The sequence below is a fragment of the Kogia breviceps genome, chromosome 7, assembly GCF_026419965.1.
Source record: "Kogia breviceps isolate mKogBre1 chromosome 7, mKogBre1 haplotype 1, whole genome shotgun sequence".
In the NCBI taxonomy this organism is placed as follows: domain Eukaryota; kingdom Metazoa; phylum Chordata; class Mammalia; order Artiodactyla; family Physeteridae; genus Kogia; species Kogia breviceps.
Genome location: NC_081316.1, coordinates 10,624,026 through 10,651,214, shown reverse-complemented (window position 1 = coordinate 10,651,214; position 27,189 = coordinate 10,624,026). Strand labels below are relative to the sequence as shown.

The window sequence follows — 27,189 nt, the reverse complement described above, 5'->3', positions numbered from 1 at the left end:
GTGGCTAGCAACAGTGGCGTGTTTCTTCCCAGTGGTGCAACTGTGTGTGTGGTGATGGAAACCATCTCGTAGGCTCTTCTTTTTATTTATTTATTTATTTTTGTGGTACGCGGGCCTCTCACTGCTGCGGCCTCTCCCGCTGCGGAGCACAGGCTCCGGATGCACAGGCTCAGCGGCCACGGCTCACGGGCCCAGCTGCTCCGCGGCACGTGGGATCCTCCCGGACCGGGGCACGAACCCGTGTCCCCTGCATCGGCAGGCGGACTCTCAACCACTGCGCCACCAGGGAAGCCCCGTAGACTCTTCTTTATGTCATCAAATAGTTGTCGAAAACGTGACTGTGGGGCTTCCCTGGTGGCGCAGTGGTTAAGAACCCACCTGCCGATGCAGGGCACACGGGTTCGAGCCCTGGTCCGGGAAGATCCCACCTGCTGCGGAGCAAAAAACCCATGCGCCACAACTACTGAGCCTGCGCTCTAGAGCCCGCGAGCCACAACTACTGAGCCTGCATGCCACAGCTACTGAAGCCTGCACGCCTAGAGCCTGTGCTCTGCAACAAGAGAAGCCACCGCAATAAGAAGCCCGCGCACCGCAATGAAGAGTAGCCCCTGCTCGCCGCAACTAGAGAAAGCCTGCGCGCAAGACCCAACACAGCCAAAAATAAATAAATAAATTAAAAAACAAAAACGTGACTGTGAATGGCTGCTTACAACCCCATCTTATGGCTGTGTCACAGCTTGATCCCCGACTCCATCCTGGGTCTCCCGTCACACACGTCTTGGGACGTTGTGGTTCCCCCTCCCTTTCTGTCCCCTCTCTGCTGCCTGAGCAGGGAGTCCCAGATGACAGTGAACCGTGAGAGCAACCTAGGGCAGGTCGAGAGTGTAAATAATAATAATAGAGCCCGAAGAGCCACCCTGGGAATTTCTAGGGAATGACATCACATCCATTAATCTTCTCTTAATCCGGTGCTCACCGTTCTCCAGTCTGAAGGTATTGGCTGCCTGCTTCCCAGGGGCTGTTGATCCTCTTCCCCTAATTCAAAGCTTGGGGTCCTAGCAGTTATGTCCCGGAGCTCCTTTTTCTTCCAGCCCCTTGGGGGATAGATGCTTCCCAAATGCACTGGGCGTGGCTCTGGGGCACAGCAGTGAGTCCCTCCTTTAAAGTTCTTTGGGAAGAACACTTGCATCCAGGCTCCAAGGCACAGGCTCCGGTCCAGGCTTCGGCCCTTTGTTGGCGATGAGGAGTTCACAGATGGGCCGTGTCTGACCGCTCCTGGGTCCACTGGTTCCCACAGCGGGGCTGACTCACTGGCAAGGTGATTAAACCCAGGACGATGCTCGGGTCCCTCCACGTTCCGTTTGCTGAGTCCAGTGTCACCCCCCAGGCCTGAAGGTGGACTCAAGCAGGAGGTGCGTGGGGAAAGGCTCTGGGCTTCACAGACACTTACCAGCTGTGCGACCTCGAAGAATCCCTTAATCACACGGAGCCTCAGTTTCCTCACCTGTAACGAAGATAATAAGCAGTATGCGAGCTGGCTGGAAAGACTACAGAGGACTTTGGCGGATAAAAGGTAGAGGAACCTTGGGCTCGGCAGTTGGACTGTCCAAGACCAACTGCCAGCTCTTTACCATGCAAGCTCTGGGACTTAGGTTCATGATGCCTCAGTTTCTTCATCTGTAAAATGGGGATAACAATAGAACTACATCTTGGAGTTGTAAGGGTTAAGCGAATTAATGAATTTAAAGCACTTCAAACATGACATCAACCGCCTGGGATGCAGCAGACATGGGGTGCGAGCCTGCTGTTATCAGTAACATCTGTGATTCCCTGGGGGACGGACAGAGTGAGGTGCTCCATACCTGATGGAGCCTGGAATGTCACTTCGTTTGTTCAGGGGAGAAACCACCCTGCAAGCATTTGCCCAAGCTTGTTTCTGTCTAACAAAGCAGCACAGATTCTCTTGCATTGTTTCGAACGGGAAAACTTCAAGATGAAAAAAATGGCTTTCTAATTATCCCAAATCTTAAGCCAGTCCTTGAAAACTGTCAATCTTCATATTCAAGTTTTGTACTTTTTTTGTTTCTTCAGTAGTCAATGCAGAAAATCTGTGAGCAGAGAACTGTCCATCACCAGGGATAGGGCTGTGTATTCCTTCTGGAGCCAGGGCCCAGAGGTGGCTGGGGCCCAGGGGGGAGCGTGGACAGACAGCCCTGTGTCTCATGTCCTCAGGCTGTGTGTCCTTGAACCGGTAGTAGCCTCTCCCTTCAGGTGAGGATAAATGAGGCTCCACATGAAAAGCGCTTGGCCCTGGCACACAGTAGGTCCTGTAGTAACTTTTAGTATATACAATATCATGTTAAAGGTCAAGTGCACATTTTAAAAGTGAAATGGTTTTATTCTCCTTGCTTGGAATGCATCCCATCCAACCCATCATTAACTCCTACGGTTCCTTCAGCTCTCAGCTCAGATCTCCCTTCTTTCCTTTCCAGCCTGTTACCGAGTACAGGTTTTCATTGCACCAGTCACTTCTCTAGCGCAGAGTTTGTCACAGTTGCAGTTTAACATACAGATTAAATAATAATAATAATAATGATGATGATGCAAGACTTCCATTAGGCTGGGAACTCCATGTGGGCAGTAACTCTCTCTCTCTCTCTCTCTCTCTATATATATATATATATATATATATATATATATATATATTTTATGTGTGTGTGTGGTACGTGGGCCTCTCACTGTTGCGGCCTCTCCCGTTGTGGAGCACAGGCCTCCGGACGCGCAGGCTCAGCGGCCATGGCTCACGGGCCCAGCCGCTCCGCGGCACGTGGGATCTTCCCGGACCGGGGCACAAACCCGTGTCCCCTGCATCGGCAGGCAGATTCTCAACCACTGTGCCACCAGGGAAGCCCAGTAACTGTATCTTTTATTACCCCCTGTATCCTCAGGTCTTTGCACCCTACCTGGCACAGAATGGAGGTTCAAGAAATACTGGATGTTAAAGAGAGGCAGGGACTTCCCTGGTGGCACAGTGGTTACAATCCACCTGCCAGTGCAGGGGACATGGATTCGATCCCTGGTCCTGGAAAATCCCACATGCTGTGGAGCAACTAAGCCCGTGCACCACGACTACTGAGCCTGCACTCTAGAGCCCGCGGGCCACAACTACTGAGCCCCCATGCTGCAACTACTGAAGCCCATGTGCCTAGAGCCCGTGCTCTGCAACAAAGAGTAGCCACCACAATGAGAAGCTCACGCACCGCAACCAAGAGTAGCCCCTGCTCGCCTCAACTAGAGAAAGCCCACACGCAGCAACGAAGACCAAATGCAGCCAAAAATTTAAAAAAAAGAAAAGAGAGAGAGACAGAAAGAGAGAGACAAATACAGAGAGATAGAAGGAAGGAAGGAAAGATGGGAGGGAGGGAGGAAGAGGAAAGGAAAGGGAGAGAAGAGAAGAAGGGAAGGAATGAATGATTGTTTGAAGGAAGGAAGGAGCCTCTTTAACCTTCCACCACTCTTGAGATTTCCGTTCCCCACCCGCAGGGACTTGCTTGTGGAAACTTCAGGGTGACTTGAGCCAGGAGGCTTTGGAGAAGTTTGGGGTATTTCTGGGAGTATTATGTTGAGGGAGGTGATGAAGTAAAATTTATATTTTATGACAAGAAAGATTTAAACATAACAATTTTCTCAGCCCATTTGGGCCTTCTCCCTCTCCTAATGAAGATGTGTGTTGGACATCTGCAGTAATCAGGCCTCCTTAGGAGATAACCTTCCTGCTTAATCTTGTAAGGGGTCACAATGACCCACGGCCCACTACTCACTGTACGTGTAGATCTGGATTGTGTAAACAGTCAATAATATGTCATTTGACATATAACCCTTTGTCTCAGAAACTGATGTCATTGCTTTGATCCCTAACAGGTGGAACAGTCCTCAGAACTTTCGGAAAGACTGTCTCCTGGGTTATAACCCTCGGGTTGGCTCGAATAACATTTTCCATTTCTGGGACTTCCCTGGTGTCCCGGTGGCTAAGACGCCACGCTCCCAATGCAGGGGGCCCCGGTTTGATCCCTGGTCAGGGAACTAGATCCTACATGCCACAACTAAGAGTTCGCATGCTGCAACTAAAAAAAAAAAGATCCTGCATGCTGCAACTAAAAAGATCCCACGTGCTGCAACTAAAAAGATCCCGTGTGCCATAACTAAGACCCAATGCAGTCAAATAAATAAATATAAAAAAAATAAAATTTTATATTTTTTTCTTAGGTTGACTATTGATTAATTTCTTTGTCAACAAGGGGATGGAGGGATGCATCCATCCTTCGCATCAGAATGCTGTCCCTCCGCAGCTGGTCAAGAGAGGAGGTGTATCGGCGGGGAAGACCCTGAGGTACGCAAACCCTCTCCCACCGCAGGACCCCTCGGTCATCTCCAGGAGTCTTTCTGGGGCCCGACACAAGCTGCTTCAGGGTTGCTGTGTGTGTCCAGCCTGGCGCTAGACCAGCAAACGTGAAAGCCCATTACACCAATCACTATGACCAACTGCCTCTCGTTACCACTCGTTACCAAATCAACGAGTCAGCTCACATCCATAGGCCCTCACTGCACGGGCACAAACTCCCGTGCTGTTTCTGTGAGACCCCAGTTCTGGGCTCTTCCCCACCAGCTGAACCTCCATCATGGCTCTGAGCGCGCGCACACGTGTATGTGATGAGTCAGTCTGACGTGTTGAATTCATAATGCTCCTGGGACATCCAAGTTGGGAAGCTTATTTGGTGGCTGTATATGTGAGTCTGCAGTTGTGGACCAAACCCGGTGAGGAGCAGGTCTGGGGCTGGAGATGAAGATTTGGGAGTGATCTGTGTATATTTCATAGCTTGAGATGTGGGGGTGGATGAGATAACCCATGGAGTGTGTGTAGAGTTAGGAAAGGAGGGCACCAAGAAACCAGGTGATGTGGCCAATATTTAAAATTCCAGAAGAGGAAGAGGAGCCCACCAGCAGAAACTGGGAAGGAATGGCTCGAGAAGGTGTTAAGAAAAGAGGTTATTTTTACGAAGGAGGAAGTAAAGAGGTATCAGGCACTACAGAGGTCAAATAAGATAAGAACTGAAGAATGTCTGTTGGGTTTGGCAATTAGGCGGTCAGTGGGGACCTTGGCAAGAGTAGTGTCCATGGAGCAATGTGGGGTGGGCAGTAAACCAGATTCCTATGATGTAAGGAGTCGAGGGGGTTGAAGAACTGGCCAGCAAGTCCACACTGCTCATTGGAGGAGTTTGGCTTTGGTGCCAAGAAGCGAACCCACCTCATTCTTTGACTTAACCTCCAGGAAACACCAATCATCTATATCCTGGCTCAAATTCCAGCAGTACAGGGCCATGGTTTGGCTCCTAGAAGTGCCTCCTACTTCTCTTGTGCCTCTCCTGTCCCCTCTGTCAATCCTTCAGAGCCCAGTCCAAGGAACACCTTTACAAGGAAGCCCTCTCTGCCTGCCCTTGCCCTTAATGTGACTCTGGTAGCACAGAAAATTGGTATCTTCTAGCAAGTGAAAGTTTTAGCCTTCTAAGTGTCCACTCAATACATTGCCTTGTTTTACTAAGAGGTTCATTTTGTTTGTCTTGCTTTATCAGCTACATGAAGCCTCCCTGAGATTGGAGACCACCTCTGAGTATTTACTGAATGAATGAATGTATGACCCAGTGCACAGAGCCTGGCCCACGATTGTGTCCATGGCAGGTGGGGCTCAGAAAGACACCTGTAGAATCGAAATTAATGGACTCTAACTCAGCTGGACTTTCTCCAGGAAGTAAATTTCAAGTTGATTAACCAACTAATTGAAAAACTCCTTTTATGATCTCGGTAGAGTTCTAGGCAGTGAGCAAGAAAGACGAGGTCCCTGTTCTCTTAGAACTTACTTCCTACTGGGAGACACAGACAATAAACAAGAAACCAGTGAAGGAGCAAGTTCACATCACTTTGGCAAATGTTCTGATAGAAGCAAATGAATGATGTGTACCAGAGTAACTAGATATGCGAATGGGTTGGGTGGGCTTCTTTTTTAAATTTAATTAATTAATTAATTTTATGTTTGGCCGCGTTGGGTCTTCATTGCTGTGTGCGGGCTTCCTCTAGTTGCAGCGAGCAGGGGCTACTCTTCGTTGAGGTGCACGGGCTTCTCATCGTGGTGGCGTCTCTTGTTGTGGAGCACGGGCTCTAGGTGCACGGGCTTCAGTCGTTGTGGCTCGTGGGCTCTAGAGCGCAGGCTCAGTAGTTGCAGCACAGGGGCTTAGTTGCTCCGCGGCACGTGGGATCTTCCCTGACCAGGGTTCGAACCCGTGTCCCCCGCACTGGCAGGTGAATTCTTAACCACTGTGCCCCCAGGGAAGTCCCCGGGGTGGGCTTCTTCAGAAAGAGTTCTCAGAGACGGCTTCTCTGAGGAGGCGACCTTGGAGCCGAAACCCACTAGATGAGAAGGAGCCAGTACCATACTTTAACTTGGCCAATGGAGAGGAAACCGGTAAGACAAGGGTCACACACACCAGGGAGGTTGGACAAGTAGACAAGAGCCAGACCATGGAGGCCTTTGAAGGCAACGCTAATGAGCTTGGACGAATTGCTAGCACAGAGGGAAGACACTGACGCGAGCATGGGCATGACGGGCTCGGATGCACGTTATCAAACGTTGGCAGCTTGGGCGAGCGAGGTGGCGGCAGAGATGGAGAGAAGTAGATGGTCTGGGGAAGTATTGAAGGTGGAAGGTGGGGTGGGGGGATGGGCACTGACTGCAAAGACATACTCCTCTAACCTTGTTGTGTGTGCACGGTCTCTGGGAGAGGAGATGCCTGGAGGCCAAGGAGGGTTATCTCATCAAGGGAGCAGGAAGAACACAGAACTGGAATCAGGACATCTGAGTCCTCCACATCTTAGGCATGGAGACTGGACTGGATCATCTCTAAAGGCCCTTCCAGCCCTAGCAGCCCAGCCCTTGGTCTATGTCAACTGTTGGGGCATCCAAATGGGGAAGTGTCAAAGGGGCTGTAAATCAAGGTTGATTTCACAGAGCAACGGCCCACCTCTCTGTCTTCTGGGCTGTTTACCCCTGGGATGACGTTAGTCCTTTCACCACCTTTTATCTGCCCCCAGGGAGGTGTTGGCTAAGCCCAGGCAGCAGGGCAGTTGATCAGCTCTGAAGTTCTGGCTCTTGCAGTTCATTGCTTCTCTGAGGGCAGAACTTGGAGCTAAAAGAGGCTATAACCAGCCTCTCATGGTCTGAGGGGAAGGGTGGTGGGACCTCTGGCTGGAATCAAACCTCTCTTTCTCCCTGTCCATATTTCCTGAGCTTCTGTCCCTGGATTCTTCAGAAGGTCCTCCAGCCCATTCCTTTGGGACAGTCCCCCGTGCCAATCGATCCCCCACCATCCATTGCACCAACTGTAAATTTCATCCTGGGAAGGAAATGGGCCTCGAGGGTTGTATGTGTCTTCTACGCCACATAACAAATTGGCACAGATTTAGTGACTTCAGGCAGCACACATTTATTAGCTCACAGTTGTGTAGGTCAGAAGTATGGGCACGGCACGGCTGGATTTTCTGCTCAGGGTCTCTCAGGGCTAAAATCAAGGTGTTGGCTGAGCTGTGTTCTCATCTAGAGCTCAGGGCCGTCTTCCAAGCTCACACGGTTGTGGTGAAATCCTGTCCCTTCTGTGCCACATGGGGGCTGCTCCACATTCCTTGCCCTCCGTCCTCAAAGCCAGCAATGGAGAACCTCCCTTGGGTTGAATCCTGCTCACGTTTGTAATCTCTGACTTCAGAAAGAGCCCAGTCACTTTAAAGGGCTCGCCTGATGAGATCAGACTCATCCGGGATATTCTCCCTTTCATAAGGTCAACTGTGCCATATAATATCACACGACCATAGGGGTAAAATCCATCCTATGTACCTATGTACCATCCCAGGGATTATGCACCATGTGTGCACAGGAGTGGAGAACGATCTTCGGAGACGTCTTGGAATTCCGCTGATTACGAGAGCCAAGGAGGACGTTTTTGGTGGAGAAGGTTGGAGGTCATTCCTGGTAATTTGAGGACAAGTCATCCAGTAAAGTGAGAAGTTCCTTTGCCTTTTGGGAGGACATAGAGCAATCTCATGGATGGTTTGAACACTCACCCTAGAAACATCACACTATATGTTGTCTATGTTTGCAGAGTTCATGGCCCCTTGAATCCATTCATCGTTTCTAGGTTGATAAACCCTGGGCCGGGGTGTGGGGAAGGTGCAAGTGGAGATGAGGGCTGAGCAGTGTGATTGGGTATTTGGAGCTGCAGAGCTTTCTACCTTCAAGCTGCTCTGTGTTGGTCATGGGAGGGACATAAACCAGACTTCCTTGGTATTGGCCACCTTCGCCAAGGTGACCTCTGCTCAGTGTCCTGTAGACACTTGTGCGCATTTGTGGCAGGACAGATGCCTCAGTGCCAGGTCTGCTCCTGGACAGGCTGTACCGGGGCTACAAGCCAGCTCTCCCATGAGCCAACATTTGGGATGAGTCCCTGAGAATGAGATCAGGAAAGATGGAATACAGGTCTGCTGGATCCCCCGTGGGAGTGCTGATATGGAAATGGATGACTGAGTCTGTTTAGGGTCACCCAAGCTCTGGAGTAACTTTGGGGGGTAGAAAGGGGGATTCCTAAGACTCAGGATCTTGAAATGTTTGTCCAACTCTTCTTGGGGAAAGAAGGCAGACCTGAGGCTTGAAGGCACTGGGCCCCAAGACCTCCAGCTCTCTGCTTCCATTCAAAATCCAGGTATACTGAGCACACTGTAGCTTGGGTTGCAGGGAGAGAACATGCTGATCAGAGGGCCCTACGTGGGTCCCTGGCGGACATAGGTCAACCTGAATTATATCATTGGAACCAGATGTAGGCATTGGTCTCTTGAGAACTTGATTAATGTGGATTAGCCCAAAGACCTCAGTCACTTACACTAGTAGCTGTCATTTGTTGAGCAATAACTGAACGCCAGTTTCTGTGCTAAATGCTGTATCTGTTAGGGCTTTTAGTGGCAGGCAAAAGAAACTCTCCCTGGCTGATCTGAGAGAAAAACGAATTTATCAAAAGGAAATGGGGGGTTTCCCTGGTGGCTCAGTGGTTAAGAATCTACCTGTCAATGCAGGGGACACGGGTTTGAGACCAGGTCCGGGAAGATCCCACGTGCTGCAGAGCAATTAAGCCCGAGCACCACAGCTACTGAGCCTGCGCTCTAGAGCCCGCGACCCACAACTGCTGAGCCCGCGTGCCACAACTACTGAAGGCTGCGCACCTAGAGCCCGTGCTCTGCAGCAAGAGAAGCCACCACAATGAGAAGCCCGTGCACCGCAACGAAGAGTAGCCCCTGCTCGCCGCAACTAGAGAAAGCCTGCGGGTAGCAACGAAGACCCAACGCAGCCAAAAAATAAAAATAAAAATAAGGAAATGGGATTGGGACTTCCCTGGTGGTCCAGTGGTTAAGAATCTGCTTTCTAATGCAGGGGATGTGGGTTTGATACTAAGATTCCACATGCCCCGGGGCAACTAAGCCTGCATGCTCTAGAGCCTGCGCGCCACAACTAGAGAGAAGCCCGTGTGCTGCAATGAAGAGCCCATGCACTGCAACGAAAGATCCCGCGTGCCGCAACGAAGATCCTGTGTGCTGCAACTAAGACCTGATGCAGCCAAATAAATAAATAAATATTTTTTAAAAAAGGAAAGCGGGTAGATCATAAATTTGCAGGAAGGGCTTAGAGGACCAGATGTGAGGCCAAAACCAGGCCACAGATCAGGTCTGGGGAAGACCCCACTGCTGCTGCTGCGATTCAGACCCTGTGGCTGGCACCCAGGGTGCTGTAGGGCTTGGACCTTGGGTCCATCCTCTAGCCCTATGGCCACTGCAGCCCCAGGAGCTCAATCTCTCTTTTTTAAAAAATATTTTATTTATTTACTTTTGGCGGCATTGGGTCTCAGTTGCAGCACTTAGGCTCTCTAGTTTTGGCGTGTGGGCTCAGTAGTTGCAGCGCATGGGCTTAATTGCCCCGTGGCATGTAGGATCTTAGTCTCCCGACCAGGGATTTAACCCACGTCCCCTACATTGGAAGGTGGATTCTTAACCACTGGACCACCAGGGAGGTCCCCAGGAACTCAATCTCATCATTACTACCACCAGAGAGAGGTCTTCATGGCCCCCACTTTTTGGTCCCTAGCTCTATTAGAAGTCTTGAATGGATGCTTCTATTTGATGGAGCCTAGTCGTATGCCTTAGCTATGAAGAAAGCTGGGAATCTATTTGTCACATTTGTCTTCAATAATAAGAGGGCTGGCCCCCACCAAGATCCGTAGGAAATGGAATCCCAGAAGCCAGAAGGCAAGGAGGAGGCTATGCGGCTCACAGCATGTCTGCTACGAATGTGCTATCTCATTCGTTCCCAGCGAGGCAGATGTTGTTATCCCCACTTTATGAACAGTGACCATGAGGTACAGAGAGGTTAAGAAGCTTGTCCAGTGTCACACAGCTATTAAGTGGTAGACTCTCAATTCAAACTTGGACTGTCTGATTCCAGAACCGACACTCTCAGCCACCACTCTATACCTCCACTGGATGTCAAGGAAATGGAGTTTCTGTGTTCACTGAGCTGTGGATTTCAGACTGGATTGTGTGACCTAAAGGAGAACTTCCCAGGACTTCCCTTGCGGTGCAGTGGTTAAGAATCTGCGCTTCCGGAGCAGCTGGGCCCGTGAGCCGTGGCCGCTGAGCCTGTGCATCCGGAGCCTGTGCTCTGCAACGGGAGAGGCCACAACAGTGAGAGGCCCGTGTGCCACAAAAAACAAACAAACAAACAAACAAAAAAAGAATCCGCGCTTCCACTCCAGGGGGGGCACTGGTTCGACCCCTGGTTGGGGGAACTAAGATCCCGCAAGCCGCATGGTGTGGCCAGAAAAAAGCCAGTGCCAAGCCACCAACTGGGCTCCAAGAGTCGGCTCCATCCTGTCCTTGTCTGACGGTAATAGCTCTCTCCACATGTGAAGTGGCCCTGCCGGGATGGCCTGGGATGCAAGTGAACAAGACGCAGCTCAGAGCTCCTGTCTGGGCTCTTGTTGAGTCATCTCCTTATTCCTGTGTCCATCTCATTAAGTCAGTAGATACAGGAGAAGGGTATCTCCATCCTTGGCTCAAGATGGGATGTACTGGTTCCGTTTTTCCCACCCTCTTCCAAGGTGCATACTATTGACTTTAGTTATGAAAGGACCCTGTCCTGTGCACATGCCAATGTCACGCCACTTGCACACCTTGCTCATACCCTTCTTTCTACCCGGACCACGTGTTTCTTCCCTTCTATTCACCACAAATCCATCCAGATGAGACTCAGCTCCTTGTTTTCCTAGAGCTTTACCTACACTCTTCCACTCTGGAATTTCTTCTGAATCAGCAGAGAGTGCCTCTTAGCTTGGGTCTTAACCCATCTCCTCTTGTTTTATCGGGATGTGTCTCCTCTTACCAGTTAAGTTGCAAGCAAATTGAGGACAAGGATTATAATTTACTGTGTTTTGTCTCCACCTAGACAACCTAGTTTTTGACATACAAAAGGCACATGGAAGGGAAGGGAAATTTGGTGCCAGAGAGAACTGGATTTGAATCCCAACTTATTTACCTGAGTAATTTGCTTAACTATTCATTTGTTTATTCATTCAACAATGTTTATTGAGGACCTACTATGTGCGGGCACTTTACTAGGCACCAAGGCTACAAAGGTGGGTAAACGGACCTGGTCTCTGCTATCCAGGAACTTGTAGTGTAGGGAGGGAGATAGATGTTGACCCATTAACCAGATAATCTCACAGAAAAGAGAGAATGACTGACTCCAGAAAGCACTCTGAAGGACAGACACATGGAGTTTGACCCAATATGGGGAGGGGGTGTGGGGAGTGGGTTAGGAGCCGCATGGAGCCTTGGTTTTCTCACCTGGACCACGGAGATATCGCCCACCTAGCACACTAGGCTGTTGTAAGTGAGGTGATAGATGCAGTGCACAGAGGTTTAAAATGTGCAGTAAATGTTACCATAATCAAGGCTGGTACACTGGCCAATTGAGTGGCTGAGTTTTTTTGTTTTTTTTTTTTGCGGTACGCGGCGGGCCTCTCACTGCTGTGGCCTCTCCCGTTGCGGAGCACAGGCTCCGGACGCGCAGGCCCAGCGGCCATAGCCCACAGGCCCAGCCACTCCGCGGCATGTGGGATCCTCCTGGACCGGGGCACGAACCCGTGTCCCCTGCATCGGCAGGCCGACTCCCAACCACTGCGCCACAAGGGAAGCCCGAGTGGCTGAGTTTTGAAGGAAAGTGGGGTTAGGCAGATGTGAGCATTTCCTGTGCTCAGACATCCCCCGGACAGCGATCCTCAGATATATTTTCCATCAGAGTCAGCTGGGAAGCTTTTTAAAAAGGCACACATCTGCCCTCCACTCTAGATCTACTAGTCAATCAAAATTTCCCAAAGTGGGGTTTGTGTATTTTTAAAATTTTTATTTAGTTAGTTAGTTAGTTGCAGCAGGCGGGCTCCTTAGTTGTGGCATGTGGGCTCCTTAGTTGTGGCATGGGAACTCTTAGTTGCGGCATGCCTGTGGGATCTAGTTCCCTGACCAGGGATCGAACCCGGGCCCCCTGCATTGGGAGCTCGGAATCTTAACCACTGTGCCACCAGGGAAGTTCCTAGGGGTTTGTGTATTTTGAAAATCTTTAATAAGGGCTCTAGCAAAATTTCAGAGTGAGTACACACATCATAAGCATTGAAACACGCACAGCTGTAAAAAGAAGGAAAACAACAATGTCCCTCCCCTTTCTCTCCTCTGCTTCTTCTACTCGTGGAGGCCACCAAGGTAAGCAGGCTGCTGTGACTCCGGTTGAGCACCCCAGCTCTACGGTCTGTGGTCACATAAAGGAAACTCACAGATAGATACTCGCCTATGGCTTTGTTCTTTACAAAAGTATTCTCATACGAAATGTTTTTCTCTGTATTTTGCTTTTCTTTTTTCACTTCACAGTACAGCATACAGATCTCTTCAGGTTTACAGATATAGGTCCATATCTTCTTTAAAGAGTCACATTGTATTCTGGGGAATTCCCTGGAGGTCCAGTGGTTAGGACTCCGTGCTTCCACTGCTGAGGCCTGGGTTCGATCCCTGGTTGGGGAACTAGATCCTACGTGCATGCCGCAACTAAGAGTTCCCAAGCTGCACGGCATGCCCCGAAAAGCAAACGAACAAACAAACAGATGAGTCGCATTATATTCTGTAGAATAGATGAGCCACATTTTATTCAATGCTCCACTGATGGATATGGGTTGTTTTGATTTCTGTAAATGGTAAAGCAATACCCAACTTTGTAGACGTGTTTTTATTTATAGGTACTTTTATTTCCAAAGGATAATGTCCAAAAACTCAAATGGATCCAATGATCTATGCACTTTTTATTTTTTGGCCGCCCCCTGCAGCATGTGGGCTCTTATCTCCCCCGACCGGGGATCGAACACCCGCCCCCTGCCGCGGAAGCACCGGGTGTTAACTACTGGACCGCCGGGGAAGTCCTGATCTGCACACTTTTAATTTTAATAGATACTGACAGGTGTGTTTCCAAAATATCTGTGGCAGTCATATCCCCATCAGTAAAGCAGGAGAGCTGTGTATTTTGGAAGACTCCCTAGGAGAGTCTGAAGTGCAGCCCAGGATAAGAACCACCGGCCCAGAGCAAGCCCAGAACGGCCCCCAGGTACCTGAAAGGGGTGTCAGGAGAGAATGAACGGGCTCCCCAGAGATGTGAAGAAATGGTTCTTATCAGCCCTCCCATCTCCCTCAGGCTGTGAGGCAAATCCTCCGGCCTCTGGAGAACTTCCTACAAAGCTCCTACATAAAACATCATCGTGAGATGGAGTGAGGGAGGATGGAGTTTGGGGTGTGTGCCTCAGCACCCAGGAAGGCCTCTGGGCTAGTGAGTGCCTTCCCTGTTGCAGTGGAGCGGGTCCTAAGTAAATGTTCAATCTCCTGGGAGGCGCCTGACTCAGGCTGAGAGGTTCTAGAGGGCCAGCTGGGACTGTCTGCGGCTCTCAGGTGTCAGCAGGGTCAGGACTTCTCAGCGTCAGCCTGTCACATTTCTTTTGAGGTCTGTGAAAGCTCTCCTTGGCTGGGGAAGGCAGAGCATAGAGGATGCGAGGGTGTGTGTGGCTTTCTGAGCTTTGAAGAGGAGACATGATTTCCTAGGGCTGCGAGTTCCTAAGAAGGCCAACCATCATTTTGTCTTGATCCTCTCTTTTTTCGTAGCCTCTGAGGAGACCGTTAAGTACAAACAAAGAAAGGTAATACTCCCTTCTTCCCATCCAAGCCCACAGGAAAGTCAGCCTTCGCTGCCTCTCATGGTCTGCTTCACTCTATTCAGAGAGAGGTCTCAGTGTCCTAGAGCATCAGGGGCTGGGCACAGCACTCGCTTTTCCGTCCCATCTTGACTTCTATTCATGCTTTCTCTTTCTCCACCTCCCTCTCAAGGTGCCCTAATGGTGTGGCTCTTGTGTGTGTGTGTGTGTGTGTCCAACTGTGTTCTCCATTGCAGGAAAAAGCCAAAATGAAACTCCCCCATACTTCTGGCTCTTCTACTTGGGACAGTTTCAGCTTTTCATCTGAGCAAGTCTCCTTGGCCTTCAGCCTTTCTTTCTCTACTTGACTCCTTTCTATAGTTTATAGGGTCAGAGTCACATAGCCCCCTTCCTCTCTGGCCATCCTCTATTTCAGGATCTGTGCACAGAAAGGAGCGGGGACTCTAGAGCTGGAGTTGCAGGGATTCCTCAGGGCATCTGCACGTCTGCAGTCTTGGCTCTACCGTGACGTTCTCAATGTTGTCCTTTCTGCAAGACGCAAACGGTGATCAAATGATCACTTCTTTTACTTTGAGCTCACCAAGTGTACTGTGCTAAGCGTCTTCTCTGCATTACCTCCTTTAATCCTCCTAGCATCCCTGTGAGGTGTGTGGTGTGGTATACCCGTGTCACAAACGAAGAACTAAAGCTAGTAGATGGTGGAACCAGACCAAAACCCACAACTGCCTGACTCTAAGTTCATGCCCTTAACCACCAGGACCTCACGTGGGAGCTTGGCTTCTCTGGGGGGGGGGGGGGGGCGGGCTCCGTTCCAAGGTTCCTCTCTTTCCAGGGCTCAGCTTGCAAATGCCTGGGGCCAGGAGGGAGCTGTCCGTGGTTCTGGGGAGGAGCAGGGGAAGACGTGAAGGAGGGCCACTTGGCCTTTCGTCTTGCCGGGAACTGAAATGTCCAACATCGAGAGCCCCTTGGGAGATGGCACCCTGCCTCAGGTTGGGGAGGTGCCAGAAAGTGAGGCAAAGGAGGTGCCCGTGGAGGAGCAGATGCCGCTAGAGGAAGAGGAAGACAGGGGCTCTGGGAGTGAAGATGCCCCCAGGGAGGAAGGGGGCTGTTGAGTCCATCTCAGCCTTGGATGAGGTAGACAGGGGCCTTCAGTGTCCTAAGGATGAGGGCACAGTAGAACTGGAGGGCGTCCCTGGATGCGAGACCTGCCGCTTCCTCCTGGTGAGGAGCCCCTGAGTTTTACCCATGCTCACGTGAGTGGCCAGTGGCGGAGGCTGAGGTCCAGGGTGGGGATGGGGGGGCAGGGATCTCCGGCCTCTGTGTCGCAGGTCCTTTTCCGCACTGAGGACCCCGGGGGTGTTAGCAGAGGCTGAGACCCGCAGAGGTGTTGCGGGGAAGGGGTGAGGGTCACGCGGAAACAGAAGTTGCATCTTAATGTCCAGCCTTCAAATGTCTGTGGGGCTGGGGGGCGGAGGGTGAGTTTGGGAGACTCAGGCGATGTGAATTCCCGTGGGACGGGCGCCCCATTCTTCCTCTTTCATTCTGCCCTGCGGTTAACTTGCCAGAGGTGCTCCCGGGGCAGACTCGTCTCCACCCACAGCTTCAGCCTTCATTAGCAGATCCAGTGCTTAGTCAGACAGATCAATCAGGGCCAAGTCTGGATCGGAGGCCAGGTCGCCGGCTGGGTAGGAGGGGTCCCAGCTCTCATTGGGGAGCAGCCCCTGACCCCCAGGCCATGTTCAGCCTGCTGCAGATTTGTCTGTGCTTCCCCTCTACAATCCCCTGAAGAACTGGGGATAGATGGACACCTGGGCGAGACAACAAGGGGGCTGCCTAGGCATCGGGAACAGCCAAGCACTTAGAATCAGGACGCTTAGGTGCGAGCTCTGCTCTGTCTCTGACTGTCTACAGGACCTGGGCAAGACCGCGGGCCTTGTTCCTCGTCCGTAGGATGGCGTTGGTACTCCTGCCCTACCTCTTGTTAGAGCCAGAAGGATGGGGGTGTCACTGGAACGCATGGAACGCGACGGTGACAATCGCCGTGGATCTACGTTTCAGTGGACAAGGACTGTGTCCACTGTGGTCCGGCAGTCCTTGAAGGGTCAATGCCTGGTGAGCAGTAGGCGGGTCAGGCAGGGACAGCCCCAGCTCTGCCTACCTGCTTTCCCTTTGCCCGGGTCCCGGCCCCCCTCTTTCCCTCTTGCCTCCCCTAGGGTCGCTGCACACGCTTTTGCTGGCTTGACGGCACTCCCTGGAATTTTGCACACGGGGCTGCTGGCCAGCCCTTGGGGCAGTGCTGGTAGATGTGTGACCCTCTGCGCCCGAAGTGAGGTGGTGGGGGTGGCTGTGGATAATGGCAAGGCCTGGCAGGGAGGCGGCCCCAGGAAGAGCCAGACCCTGCAAAGGAGAGGCCTCCTGGCTCTTCAGACTCACCTCCACTGAGGTGTGGGGTAGGGAGAGGGGAAGGCCCTGCTGGGGCTGAGTCAGGGAGAACAAGAGGCCGAGACCCCTTCCCGTTGCGTCTCCACGGGGGGCCACTGGCGTCGAGCTCCCTGTGGCGTGGGTCGCCCGGTCATCTGTTCCTACTCAGCTGGATCTTCCTGGGCAGCCGCCTCCCATCCCCTCCCCTCCAGCCCCCAGCGAGAAAATTGTTTTCCTGAAACTGATTTCTTTTTCTTCCAATCATCGATCGACTCTGCTTAGCCCCACCCACGAGCTTTCTGCCGCACAAGGACCACACCTCCCCACCCTACTGTCTCTCATAAAAAGGGACAGAAGTCAGCACTCTCAAGGAGGATGGAGCATGGAGTGGGTCTGTGTGGCCGTCCTGGAGACAGAGGAATGGGCTCAGGTGGCTCTTTTCACAGGACACCCAATGACTGGGCTCGTGCATTGCAGGTGATGCCAGGACGCCACTCATGTCTCTCCAGACTTTCAGGGTGAACTCTCAACGTACTGTATTTGCATCTCCACGTCTGAGGGCCTTTTCTGCCTCTCCCACAAACTGTGGTTGCCTTAATGTGCCAGGATATTAACATGTCCCTGGGAACAGGAGTGGGTGTATGAGTACCCCAGACCTTTGCCCCCTCAAGTGGAATAATTCTGGGGCAGGTATCAGGCACTGCTTCCCAGGGTTTCCCAGTGGAATTAACTTCCAGTTATCCACTGAGGTAGCTGGCTTTATAACACACATTTTATTGGCTGTCTTCTCTTCCCCATATAAGCTCTCCTCTTCCTTACTACTGTCCCAGCACCTCCTATATAAACTACTTGCGCTCAAATCCTTGCCTCAGGGTCTGTTTCCGGGGAATCTCAATATAAGACAAACTGCTACATGTCCAACTCTATGCAAGGCTTGGGAATATGACAAGACACAGCTCCCTGCCATTCGGGAACGTACGGATGTTTGTAATACAGGCACAACAGCATCTACTAATTGTTACCACTTATTGTGCACCCACAAAGTACCCCCTGCTGCAGCAGGCATCTTACAAAGATGACCTTGTTTGATCAGTAATTATTATCCCATTGTACAGAACCAGGCTCCGAGAAGTTATGACCCGTTTTTTTACCCAAGGCTGAACATCTATCTAAATGTGACCCGTGCTGTCATTCAAGTATCTCCAGAGCATGTTCTTTCAACCATTAGGATTTCATGTCTGGAAGTGTTGGCTGCTTCCAGGACATGATCGTATGGGGACAGAGCCCAGAGGGGAGGCACGAGAGACTCATCCACCCTTGGGTTCATCTTGGGGCATTGGACTCCAACCCAGCTGGAGATGAGGGAGTCCCAATCAGAGGTGAGGAAGGAAGGCATTCTGAACCCTCCCTCTAATGGGGAGGTGAGCAGAAACTAAGGCTTCAATGCTCCGAAGCCCTTTTCCTCCAGGACTCCTCAAATTCTTAGAAGTAAAATTAGAAGTAAAATTCTCCTCAAATTCTTAGAAGTAAAATCCCTGGGGCCATCTAAATTCTTAGATGGCCCCAGGGATTCCATTCTATCTGGTGGCCCAGATAGAAGAGGCTGCTTACTCAAGGTCGCACAGGAAGTTGAAAAAGATAGAAATCACACTGAGGTCCTTTGTAACTGCCGTTGTCTTGGTTTCAGTGGCGGTGGGATTCTGGCACATTCTTACGAGTTCAGCCCTGTGCTGGGCGCCGTGGAGGATGCACTGGGAACCGAACTTCCCCTCCTTGCCCTCGTGCACTTTGAATTCTGGTGTGGGGAGGCATTGCTTCTCTTTATTCCAGTACTACTAATAAAGAGTAAGAAAATCCCTCATTTATTTGTTTATTGATCTTTATTGGAGTAGAGCTGCTTTACAACGGTGTGTGAGTTTCTGCTGTACAGCGAAGTGAACCGGCCACACGTATACACACATCCCCTCTTTTTTAAAACCCCTCATGTATTAAGCACTAAATAGGTGCCAGGGTCTGTATCAAGAGACTTTGTGCTAAGGTGGGACCTTGTTTTATTCCTCACAAACCTCTCCTGTTGGCGGTGGTTTGTGACAGAAGTGTGGCTTCCGGTCCACAAAGGTCTCCTTTGGGGGATTAATGTCAAGAAGGGGGCATCAAGGAGGCATCTGGGCTCCTTGACCTGGCCTGGGTGACGTGGGTGCATTAGCTCCGTGACAACGCCTCAAGCAGTCCGCGCTACAGTGCACATTACAGGACGCACGTTAAAGATGCATCCTCAAAAAAAGCTTTAAATGAAATAAGAGGACTGGCCTTATGTCCCCAAGTGAGGGCTTGTGTGGTATTTTTCCTGTCCAAAATGATGCTAAGTAAGCTCTGGGAAACTCAGCTCGTGTCTTTTTTTTTTTTTTTTTTTTTTTTTGCGGTACACGGGCCTCTCACTGTTGTGGGCTCTCCCGTTGCGGAGCACAGGCTCAGCGGCCACGGCTCACGGGCCCAGCCGCTCCGCGGCACGTGGGATCTTCCCGGACCGGGCCACGAACCCGTGTCCCCTGCATCGGCAGGCGGACTCTCAACCACTGCGCCACCAGGGAAGCCCTCAGCTCGTGTCTTTACAGTGGTATCCCTAGCATTCCTTATGTCATCACGCAGTACACAGAGCAGGAGTTCAAGCAGCTCTAAGTGCTTACTCGCTGATTAGGGTCACAGTTCAGTCTCAGTTTCCTGACAAGGGCTACCGCCAACTCCACATGCCAGGTACTGTTCTGAGGGCTTTACAGGAGCTGATCTCATCTGAGGTAGGTCCTGTCATTAGCCTCAGTTTATGGTTGGGAAAACTGAGACCCAGAGGGGCTGACTCTGGAATGGTGACTCCATTCTATCAAGACATCACACTATGCTGCCCTCTGCATAATGTGGGGCTGGATGGAAATTTGAGACGAGAGACAGAGTTTGAAACCCCTATGAATATAGATGCAAACAGTAAGCCAGGGAGTTGGTGTTTCATGGATGCTGAAAAGGTGGGCACCACTGGCTAGTCTGGGAGTAACACATCTGGGAGAATCAAAGAAAGCCAGGATGTAGGAGTCAAACAGACTAGGGTCAGACATGCCACTTCTAACTAGTTCTGTGAGCTTGGGCAAGTGATTTCACCTCTCTGAGCTTGTGTGGTAGGTCTGCGGACAGGGATGGCAGTGTCTAATTGGCAGGATGATTGTAAAGATTAAGCAAGTAGGGTAATGGATGTGAAAGTCTTTTTTTAATGTGTGTGTGTGTGTGTGTGTGTGTGTGTGTGTGTGTGTGTGGTACGCGGGCCTCTCACTGTCGTGGCCTCTCCCGTTGCGGAGCACAGGCTCCGGACGCGCAGGCTCAGCGGCCACGGCTCACGGGCCCAGCCGCTCCACGGCATGTGGGATCCTCCCGGACCGGGGCACAAACCCGTGTCCCCTGCATCGGCAGGCGGACTCTCAACCACTGTGCCACCAGAGAAGCCCGGATGTGAAAGTCTTAATGAAGCATAGTGTTTGGAATGCGGTGGGCCTTCAAAAATGTCATTTCCGGACCTCCCTGGCGGCCCAGTGGTTAAGACTCCACGCTTCCACTGCAAGGGGCGTGGGTTCAATCTCCGATTGGGGAACTAAAATCCCGCATGCTGCACGGCGCAGCCAAAAAAAAAAAAAAGAGTTCTTTCCAGTTTTACATCAGACATCACCGTGGTGACTGAGCAGGGCCCTGAAGTCCCTGGGATGTCTTTGTCCAAGGTCAGCCCCGGGGAGGGGCAGGCCAGAGAGAGGAAGCAGAGGAAAGGCAGGCGTGGGGTGCCTAAGGAGCCGAAAGGTCTTGGTTTAGGCCTGTCTCCATTACTTGCTGTGTAATCTTGGGTAACTTATTTAAGCTCTCTGAGGCCCCTGGCCTGGGACCCAGGACTGGAGAGAATAATGGGGAGGGGGGCTAGCTTTCCACCCCTCCCCAGCTAGGGAAGTCTCCTGCTTGAACTCCGGAGACCAGGTTTTTGGGGCCCTGGAATTAGCCAATCAACCCCCAAGTCAGGTAGGGAAACTGAAGGTTGTGGCCGTTGGGCCAGGGAGATAACGGCCGAGACCGTTACTCTGCATCCAGGCCCAGAAGTGACCTCTCAGATACTTCTCCATTTTTAGGTCCCCTGAGAGAGCAGAGGAGTGGAAGGGATCCAGGCCTTTTCACCCTCTGGGTGGCCTGTCCCTGACGCCCTGAACACTGGAGGGCTGGACTGGAATCCAAGGAACAAACATGCACTGCCCAGCTAGGATATCACAGAGCGGAGCCACCCACCCTGACAGGGCCGCAAGCTCTTGGCAGTGACGTCTGGCAAAATCAAGGCTCAGTGCTTGCTGGCCTCTCCTTGGGTTGCAGTGTATGTGGCTGGAACTTGATTGATTAATATTTTGATGTTTTGTTCATCATGGTAGCTTTACATCGATTCTGATTTTTAAGGAAGATGGCGTTAAATATTTATTTATCTTGACTACTGAGTTCTTTAGTGTCCCCTTAAATTTTGCAACTGAGGCAAGTGCCTTCCCCTGAGACCCGACCTTGGTCGTGACAGAGGGCTGGTGGGAGACGGGGGGTCGGGGTGGTGCGGGGAGGCTGGCCCTCAGAGCATACGAGTGACGCTGCATGAAGGTTTCCATTCCAGCTGCTGCCTCCCCGCCAGAAAGATACGCCTCAAGGTTGGACAAAATAGCATGTTCTAGATCAGTGATCCCCAGCGGGGGTACTTTTTCTTTCCAGAGGACATTTGAAAATGTGTGGAGACAATTTCTGAGTGACATGATCTGGGGAGGCACGGTTGACATCTAGTGGGTAGAGACCCAGAGACGCTGCTAAACTGTCTCCAAGACACAGGACAGCCCTTCCCCCAACCTTCAACAAAGAATGATTTGACTCCAAATAGTAATAGTGCAAGGGTTGAGAAACTTGATCTAGAGCCACAGCATAACGGAAGGAGCATACGTTTTTCACATGTGAAAGATAAGAAAGAGATGGAGAGGGAAAAGGAGAGAGAGAATCCCAGTTTCCCCACTTCCTGCATAACCTTGGCAAGTCACTTTCCCTCTCTGAATCTCGTTTGTCACATCTGTGCAGTAGGGCTAATCATACATCCTCATGGGCCTGAGGTTAGGAAGGTGAGGATTCAAGGATGCAATGCATAGGAAGCACTTGGTCTAGATGAGAGCTCAGAAGGGCTGAGTCTCCCCTTCATCTCCTACCTCCTCTCCTGGGGTCTCCCTCTCCCTGGGATTCTCCACCTCATTTGCTGGAATATTGACCAGAGGAAGGCTGCTCCTGGGACTAAAGAGTATTGTTCCGACTGGGACCCTTTAGGGGTGCTGATAATGATGCCTGGACGGGAGTCATCTGGGGCTTTCTCGAGCATGCGAGGGTGTTTGGGCACCTGCATATGGCAGGAGGCAGGTCCCTGAAGTCCCAGCAGAGAGAGCAGGGCCCAAGGGTGGGAGGACTGAGCCAACCTCTTATCAGCTCCACTGTCCTGCCCCCCAGCCCAAGCCTGGGGCAATCGCTCTGGCTTCTTCCCACTTCCCCAAAAGCCCAGTATAAGGGTTGCCTCTGGCACCCAGCAGCCAGAGGCACTGGGAGTGGAGGCTCCAGACTCTGAGGACGTAAGTGCTCCCTCGGCTGCCGGGAAGGAGAGGTCCAGGGCTGGGGGAAGCAGGACCCTATATGGCAAACACCCTGGAGGCCTGTCCTTAGGACCATGCCCCTATCCTTCCCCTTTCACCCCCAGTGTGAGTGAAATTGGCCCTGAATGTGAGCAGACCTGTTCCCATGGCGGCTAGCCTCTGAGCTAAGTGCTGTCCCGGGGAGCAGTGATGGAGCTCTCAGGAAAAAGGGTCTTTTGTACTTGAGCTGACAGCCCCCTGTTCTTTTCTTTTCTTTCTTTTTTGTTCGCGGTACGCGGGCCTCTCACCGTCGTGGCCTCTCCCGCTGCGGAGCACAGGCTCAGCGGCCACGGCTCACGGGCCCAGCCGCTCCGCGGCACATGGGATCTTCCCGGACCGGGGCACGAACCCGCGTCCCCTGCCTCGGCAGGGGGAGAAGGAAGCTCTCTAGTTTGCCCTTTAATCCACCAGTTAAGCAAACACTGCATCTCCACTGTGTGCCAGGGGCCGTGCAGACACGTGAGAAGTCCCCAAGGAGGGAAGGTGAAGCTGTGTTCCTGTCCCAAGACTGAGGGAATATGAAATGCTCCCTGCTGCTGCCTCTTCTCCTGCTGGGGACACTCTCTGCTCTTTATCCGGGTAAGTCCTCCCCTTCCCTCCTCATCCATTTCTCTCTTTTCTCTTCTTTCCTGCATCTGGTTTTGCTCTTGTGGGCCAGGGCCACAGCCTCCCCTCTTCAGCTGACCCAGCCCACCTCTAGTTAGATTTCTCCTGGACTCAGAACTGTGACCTGAGCTTTCCTTTGCAAGGAAGAACACCCGCTGTGAAGATGAGGGCTTCTCACAGGTCCTTCCCGCCCCTCCCAAAATACCGCACAAGTGGTGGCGGCCAGGTTCTCATGCATTTGGGTGTGTGATGCAAGAATTCTGGCTTGGGCTTCCCTGGTGGCGCAGTGGTTGAGAGTCCGCCTGCCGATGCAGGGGACGCGGGTTCGTGCCCCGGTCCGGGAAGATCCCACGTGCCGCGGAGCGGCTGGGCCCGTGAGCCGTGGCCGCTGAGCCTGCGCGTCCGGAGCCTGTGCTCCGCAGGGGGAGGGGCCACGACAGTGAGAGGCCCGCGTACCGCAAAAAAAAAAAGTTGATCAAGAATTCTGGCTTGCCCAATCCCCAAGGGATCCTTCCAGTCTTGGTTCCAGATGGCGTCCCTAGAAAGGCCGAGGGGGGCCGAGGGGGGCCGGCGGGGGGGGCGGGCATCAAAGCTCTCCGTGGTCCTGGAAGGAGAGAGAGCCCGGCCTGATGGCAGGTTACCTCTTCTTTCCAGAGAATGATGCCTCCCACCTGGGCAGCAGAGAGACACAGGCTGACCTGAGCCAGGATCTGGAAGCTTCGGGGGAACAGGAGGGAGAGCTGGCCCTGAATTATGGAGTGCCTGAGTCAGAGGAAGAGGACGATGTGGCTTCCGGCTGTCAAGATGCGTTTGAGGATGAGGGGGCCATGGATTCAGACCCAGCTGCCCTACACAAGGATTTGCAGTGCCCTAAGGAAGAGGACACGATTCAGGTCCCAGGCAGTCCTGGGTGCAAGACCTGCCGCCTCCTGTTGGTGCGGACCCCGAAGAACTTTTGGGACGCTCAGGTAAATGGCAGGGAGGCTACTGTGGGGTACCAGGTGGAGGAGACAAGAGTGGAGCCAACCTGCTGTTCCCTATCATTTGGACTCATGGTTCTCCAAGCCGAGTATGCATCAGAGTCTCCTAGAAGTCTCGTTAAAACATAGATTTCTAGGCCCCATCTCCTCAATTTCTGATTAGCAATTCTGGGGCTTAAGAGTTTGCATTTATAACAAATTCACAGGACAGGTGGTGATATTGTTGGTCGGGAGACCGCACTTTGAGAACCACTGGTTTCGATAAAAAGCTTTGGTATAAGATATATGCCTGTGTTAAATCCTGGCTTTGCTTGTCGCCAGCCATTTTATTTGGGCAAAAGTCACTTCACCTTTCAGGGCTCCTGTATCCTCATTTGTAAAAAGGAGGTGTATGGCACCACCTCTTAGAGTTGTGGTGAGGATTTAAATAATACGTGGAAAGTATTTAGAATAGTCCCTGGGTCATTGTAAACTCTCAATAGTTAGTAGTTATTCTGAGTATTATTATTCTTTTCTGCAAGAAGTTCCTGACACCAAATAAAGGAACAAGAGACGGGATTCAGGGGGGCAATAGATCCCTGATTTCTGACTTGGAAAGGGATGAGGCGGTCTCTCCTGGAGACTCAGGGACTTGAGAAAAAACAGTGCCTTTTCTAGCCCACCTCTTCTCTCTGCAGCGTACATGCCAGAGGTGCTACCGAGGCAACCTCATCTCCATCCACAACTCCAGTTTCAACTATCGCATCCAGTGCTGGGTCAGTAGGATCAACGAAGCACAGCTCTGGATCGGAGGCTACGACAGGGGCCGGGTAAGCGAGGGGCCAACTCCCAGGTACACGAAGGTCTTTCTGATTGCCTCAAGGGACCACTCACTGGCACCAAGCCTCATCCCGGCAGCTGAGGCTGGCTCATACCGGCTTAGGAGAACTGACGATTGAGTGCTTCTCTTCCTAACTCCATGTTCAGTGGCCTCGTGATTGTAGCTTGAAATCTGCCACGGTGGATGTATTTACACCGAGGAAATGGACAATTATTACAAATCAGGTTTCTTTCTTCCCTCCAGCCTCTCACCTTTCCCCAAAGCTGGTTGTTAAACATTTACCAGCACACTCCTGGCGTCAGGAGATAGATTCTAGATCGAGTTTGGTCCCTTACTAGCTGAATGACTGCCTCCAAATTTCAGTTTCCTCATCTCTAAAGTGCGGTCCTTCTCTCAGAGTGGCCTTGGGATTGTGGACAAATAAGCGCCATTATATTTGCTACTCAAGTGTGGTCCACGGACCAGCAGTATCAACATCAGCCGGTAGCTCATTAGACATGCACGATCTTGGGCCCCGCCCCAGACCTCCTGAATCAGAATCTGCATTTTTCACCAGATCTCCAGGAGATCTGTGTGCATAGCGAAGTCTGAGAAGCCTACTCTGTGTGATAGCCGGAGGTGATGTTTGCTCTTCCATTGTCATTGCCTGTGAACCCTCAGGGATGGGACCTCTGCCCTCTGACCCAGCCTCTCTTTTCTCTAGTTCCGGAACAACAGATTTCACTGGACTGACGGCAGTAGCTGTAATTTTGAACACTGGGCCCCAGGGCAACCTAGGAATGGGAAGGGCCAGTGTGTGGCCCTGTGCACCAGAGGTGAGGGGGGCCGGGCACCAGGACAAGGGGAAGGGGTGGCAAGGTGGACTCCCACACATGTCCCTTTGAGCTGCCTGAACACACCTCCCCAAACCCACACCCTCCCTCCAACTGGAGAGCCCATGTCCCTGTCTGTGAGGAGGGCTGAGATGTAGGAATTCCTCCGAGCAAAACCAGGTGATGAGGCTCCCGGTACAGGGGCTCGATGGGGGCTCTCCGTGCTCCCAGGCAAAGCTAGGCTCAGGGCCTGGGGACTCCTTCCCCTCCTCTGATATGACGGCGACAAGGAGTGAGTAAGGGACAGATGGGAGGCAGATGTGAATGTAAGGCGTGGGTGAGGGACGAGGTGAAGATGCAGGAATTAAGGATGGCTGACATAATTTGCCAGCTTTGAACAGCGTAGCTGCCAGATGTGAGGGAACTTATTACAGTGGCTGGACCATATGGGTTGGAGGAAGGTGGCCGAGATTCACACCCCAGCTGTGCCACTTGCCAGCTGAGACACAGGCGCGCTATCACTCCCACTAAGCCTCAGTTTCCTCATCTGTGAAACGGGAGTGATGAGAGCACCGACCTCTTGGAGAGTCATTGTGAGGGTTAAACGATAGTTCATATAAAGCACTTAGCACATTGCCTCTGCAAGGGAAGAGGTCAGTGGCTAGTCCGGATGTGTGGGGGAACCTGTGGCCATCAGATCATGACTGCGGCAGGCCAGGATGACATAGGAGGGGCCTGAGGAGGGAAGGAGGGAACACAGGGCCCCCTCAGGTGGGCAGCTGACATCACCGTGCGCTCTACCGCTAGGAGGTCACTGGCGACGAGCTCCTTGCCAAAGACGTCTGTCCTTCATCTGCTCCTACTAAGCCAGAGGCACGGAGATCCTCCCTTCACGGCATCCTGGTGGCCTCTGTCCTACCCTTGGCACTTGTCCCCAGCCTCTCCGGATCATAAAGCCAGACTTTCCACAGCATCTCCTGACTCTTGCTTCTTCATTGAGCCCTTCAGAGGAGTTGGACCCTGGGTTGGAGAATCCTGGAAGCATTCACGCCGGTTTCGTGGGGCGTGGGGTGGGACTTGGAGGAAAGTAAAAGATGGTGGAGTAGGGCGCCGGACGGTGGGGGGCGGGGCGCCGGGGTGTGTCTGCAGCGCCCCCTGGGGGCGGAGCGCGTACCAGGCGGCGGTCCTATTCGTTCCGGCTCCGAGGGTTCCGCCCCGCGCGCCCCGCCTCCCCCAGGTTCCGGGAGGAAGAACTCCTTTGGTGAGGGGGTGGGGAACTGCCCCTGTTGCTCTGTTTGGATTCAGTAAGGTGTGCGGGGCAGGGTGGGAGTGGCGGCTTTCCAAAATGGAGGCTGTGGGGCCGAGTCAAGAATTGGATGGGGCTTCCCTGGTGGCGCAGTGGTTGAGAGTCCGCCTGCCGATGCAGGGGACATGGGTTCGAGCCCT

At 52.2% G+C, this 27,189-nt stretch overlaps 2 protein-coding genes across 2 annotated transcripts; both read left to right on the top strand.

Moving 5' to 3' along the window:
• Positions 1–14,651: 14,651 nt before the first annotated feature.
• On the top strand, positions 14,652–22,642 carry LOC131759694 (bone marrow proteoglycan-like; the record flags this gene model as incomplete). Its single annotated transcript, XM_067039379.1, is given in 7 exon segments — positions 14,652–14,694; positions 15,324–15,487; positions 15,489–15,618; positions 15,918–16,072; positions 16,601–16,686; positions 18,496–18,606; positions 22,591–22,642. Coding segments are annotated over 7 exon segments (741 nt in total), but the record flags the coding sequence as incomplete, so codon positions are not given.
• On the top strand, positions 22,429–26,715 carry LOC131759484 (proteoglycan 3-like). The gene is made up of 6 exons (XM_059068655.2): positions 22,429–22,465; positions 22,970–23,104; positions 23,786–24,099; positions 24,789–24,920; positions 25,635–25,746; positions 26,551–26,715. The coding sequence occupies exons 2-6, from the start codon at positions 23,044–23,046 to the stop codon at positions 26,607–26,609; spliced, it is 678 nt and encodes a 225-aa protein (XP_058924638.1). The 5' UTR covers positions 22,429–22,465; positions 22,970–23,043; the 3' UTR covers positions 26,610–26,715.
• The last annotated feature ends 474 nt before the right edge of the window (positions 26,716–27,189 follow it).

Excerpts from the sequence above, each read along its gene's own strand:
- LOC131759484 (XM_059068655.2), top strand. The coding sequence starts at position 23,044 with ATGAAATGCTCCCTGCTGCTGCCTCTTCTCCTGCTGGGGACACTCTCT. Across the intron at positions 24,100-24,788 it reads AGAACTTTTGGGACGCTCAG|CGTACATGCCAGAGGTGCTA; the intron begins GTAAATGGCAGG and ends TTCTCTCTGCAG. Across the intron at positions 24,921-25,634 it reads GAGGCTACGACAGGGGCCGG|TTCCGGAACAACAGATTTCA; the intron begins GTAAGCGAGGGG and ends TCTTTTCTCTAG.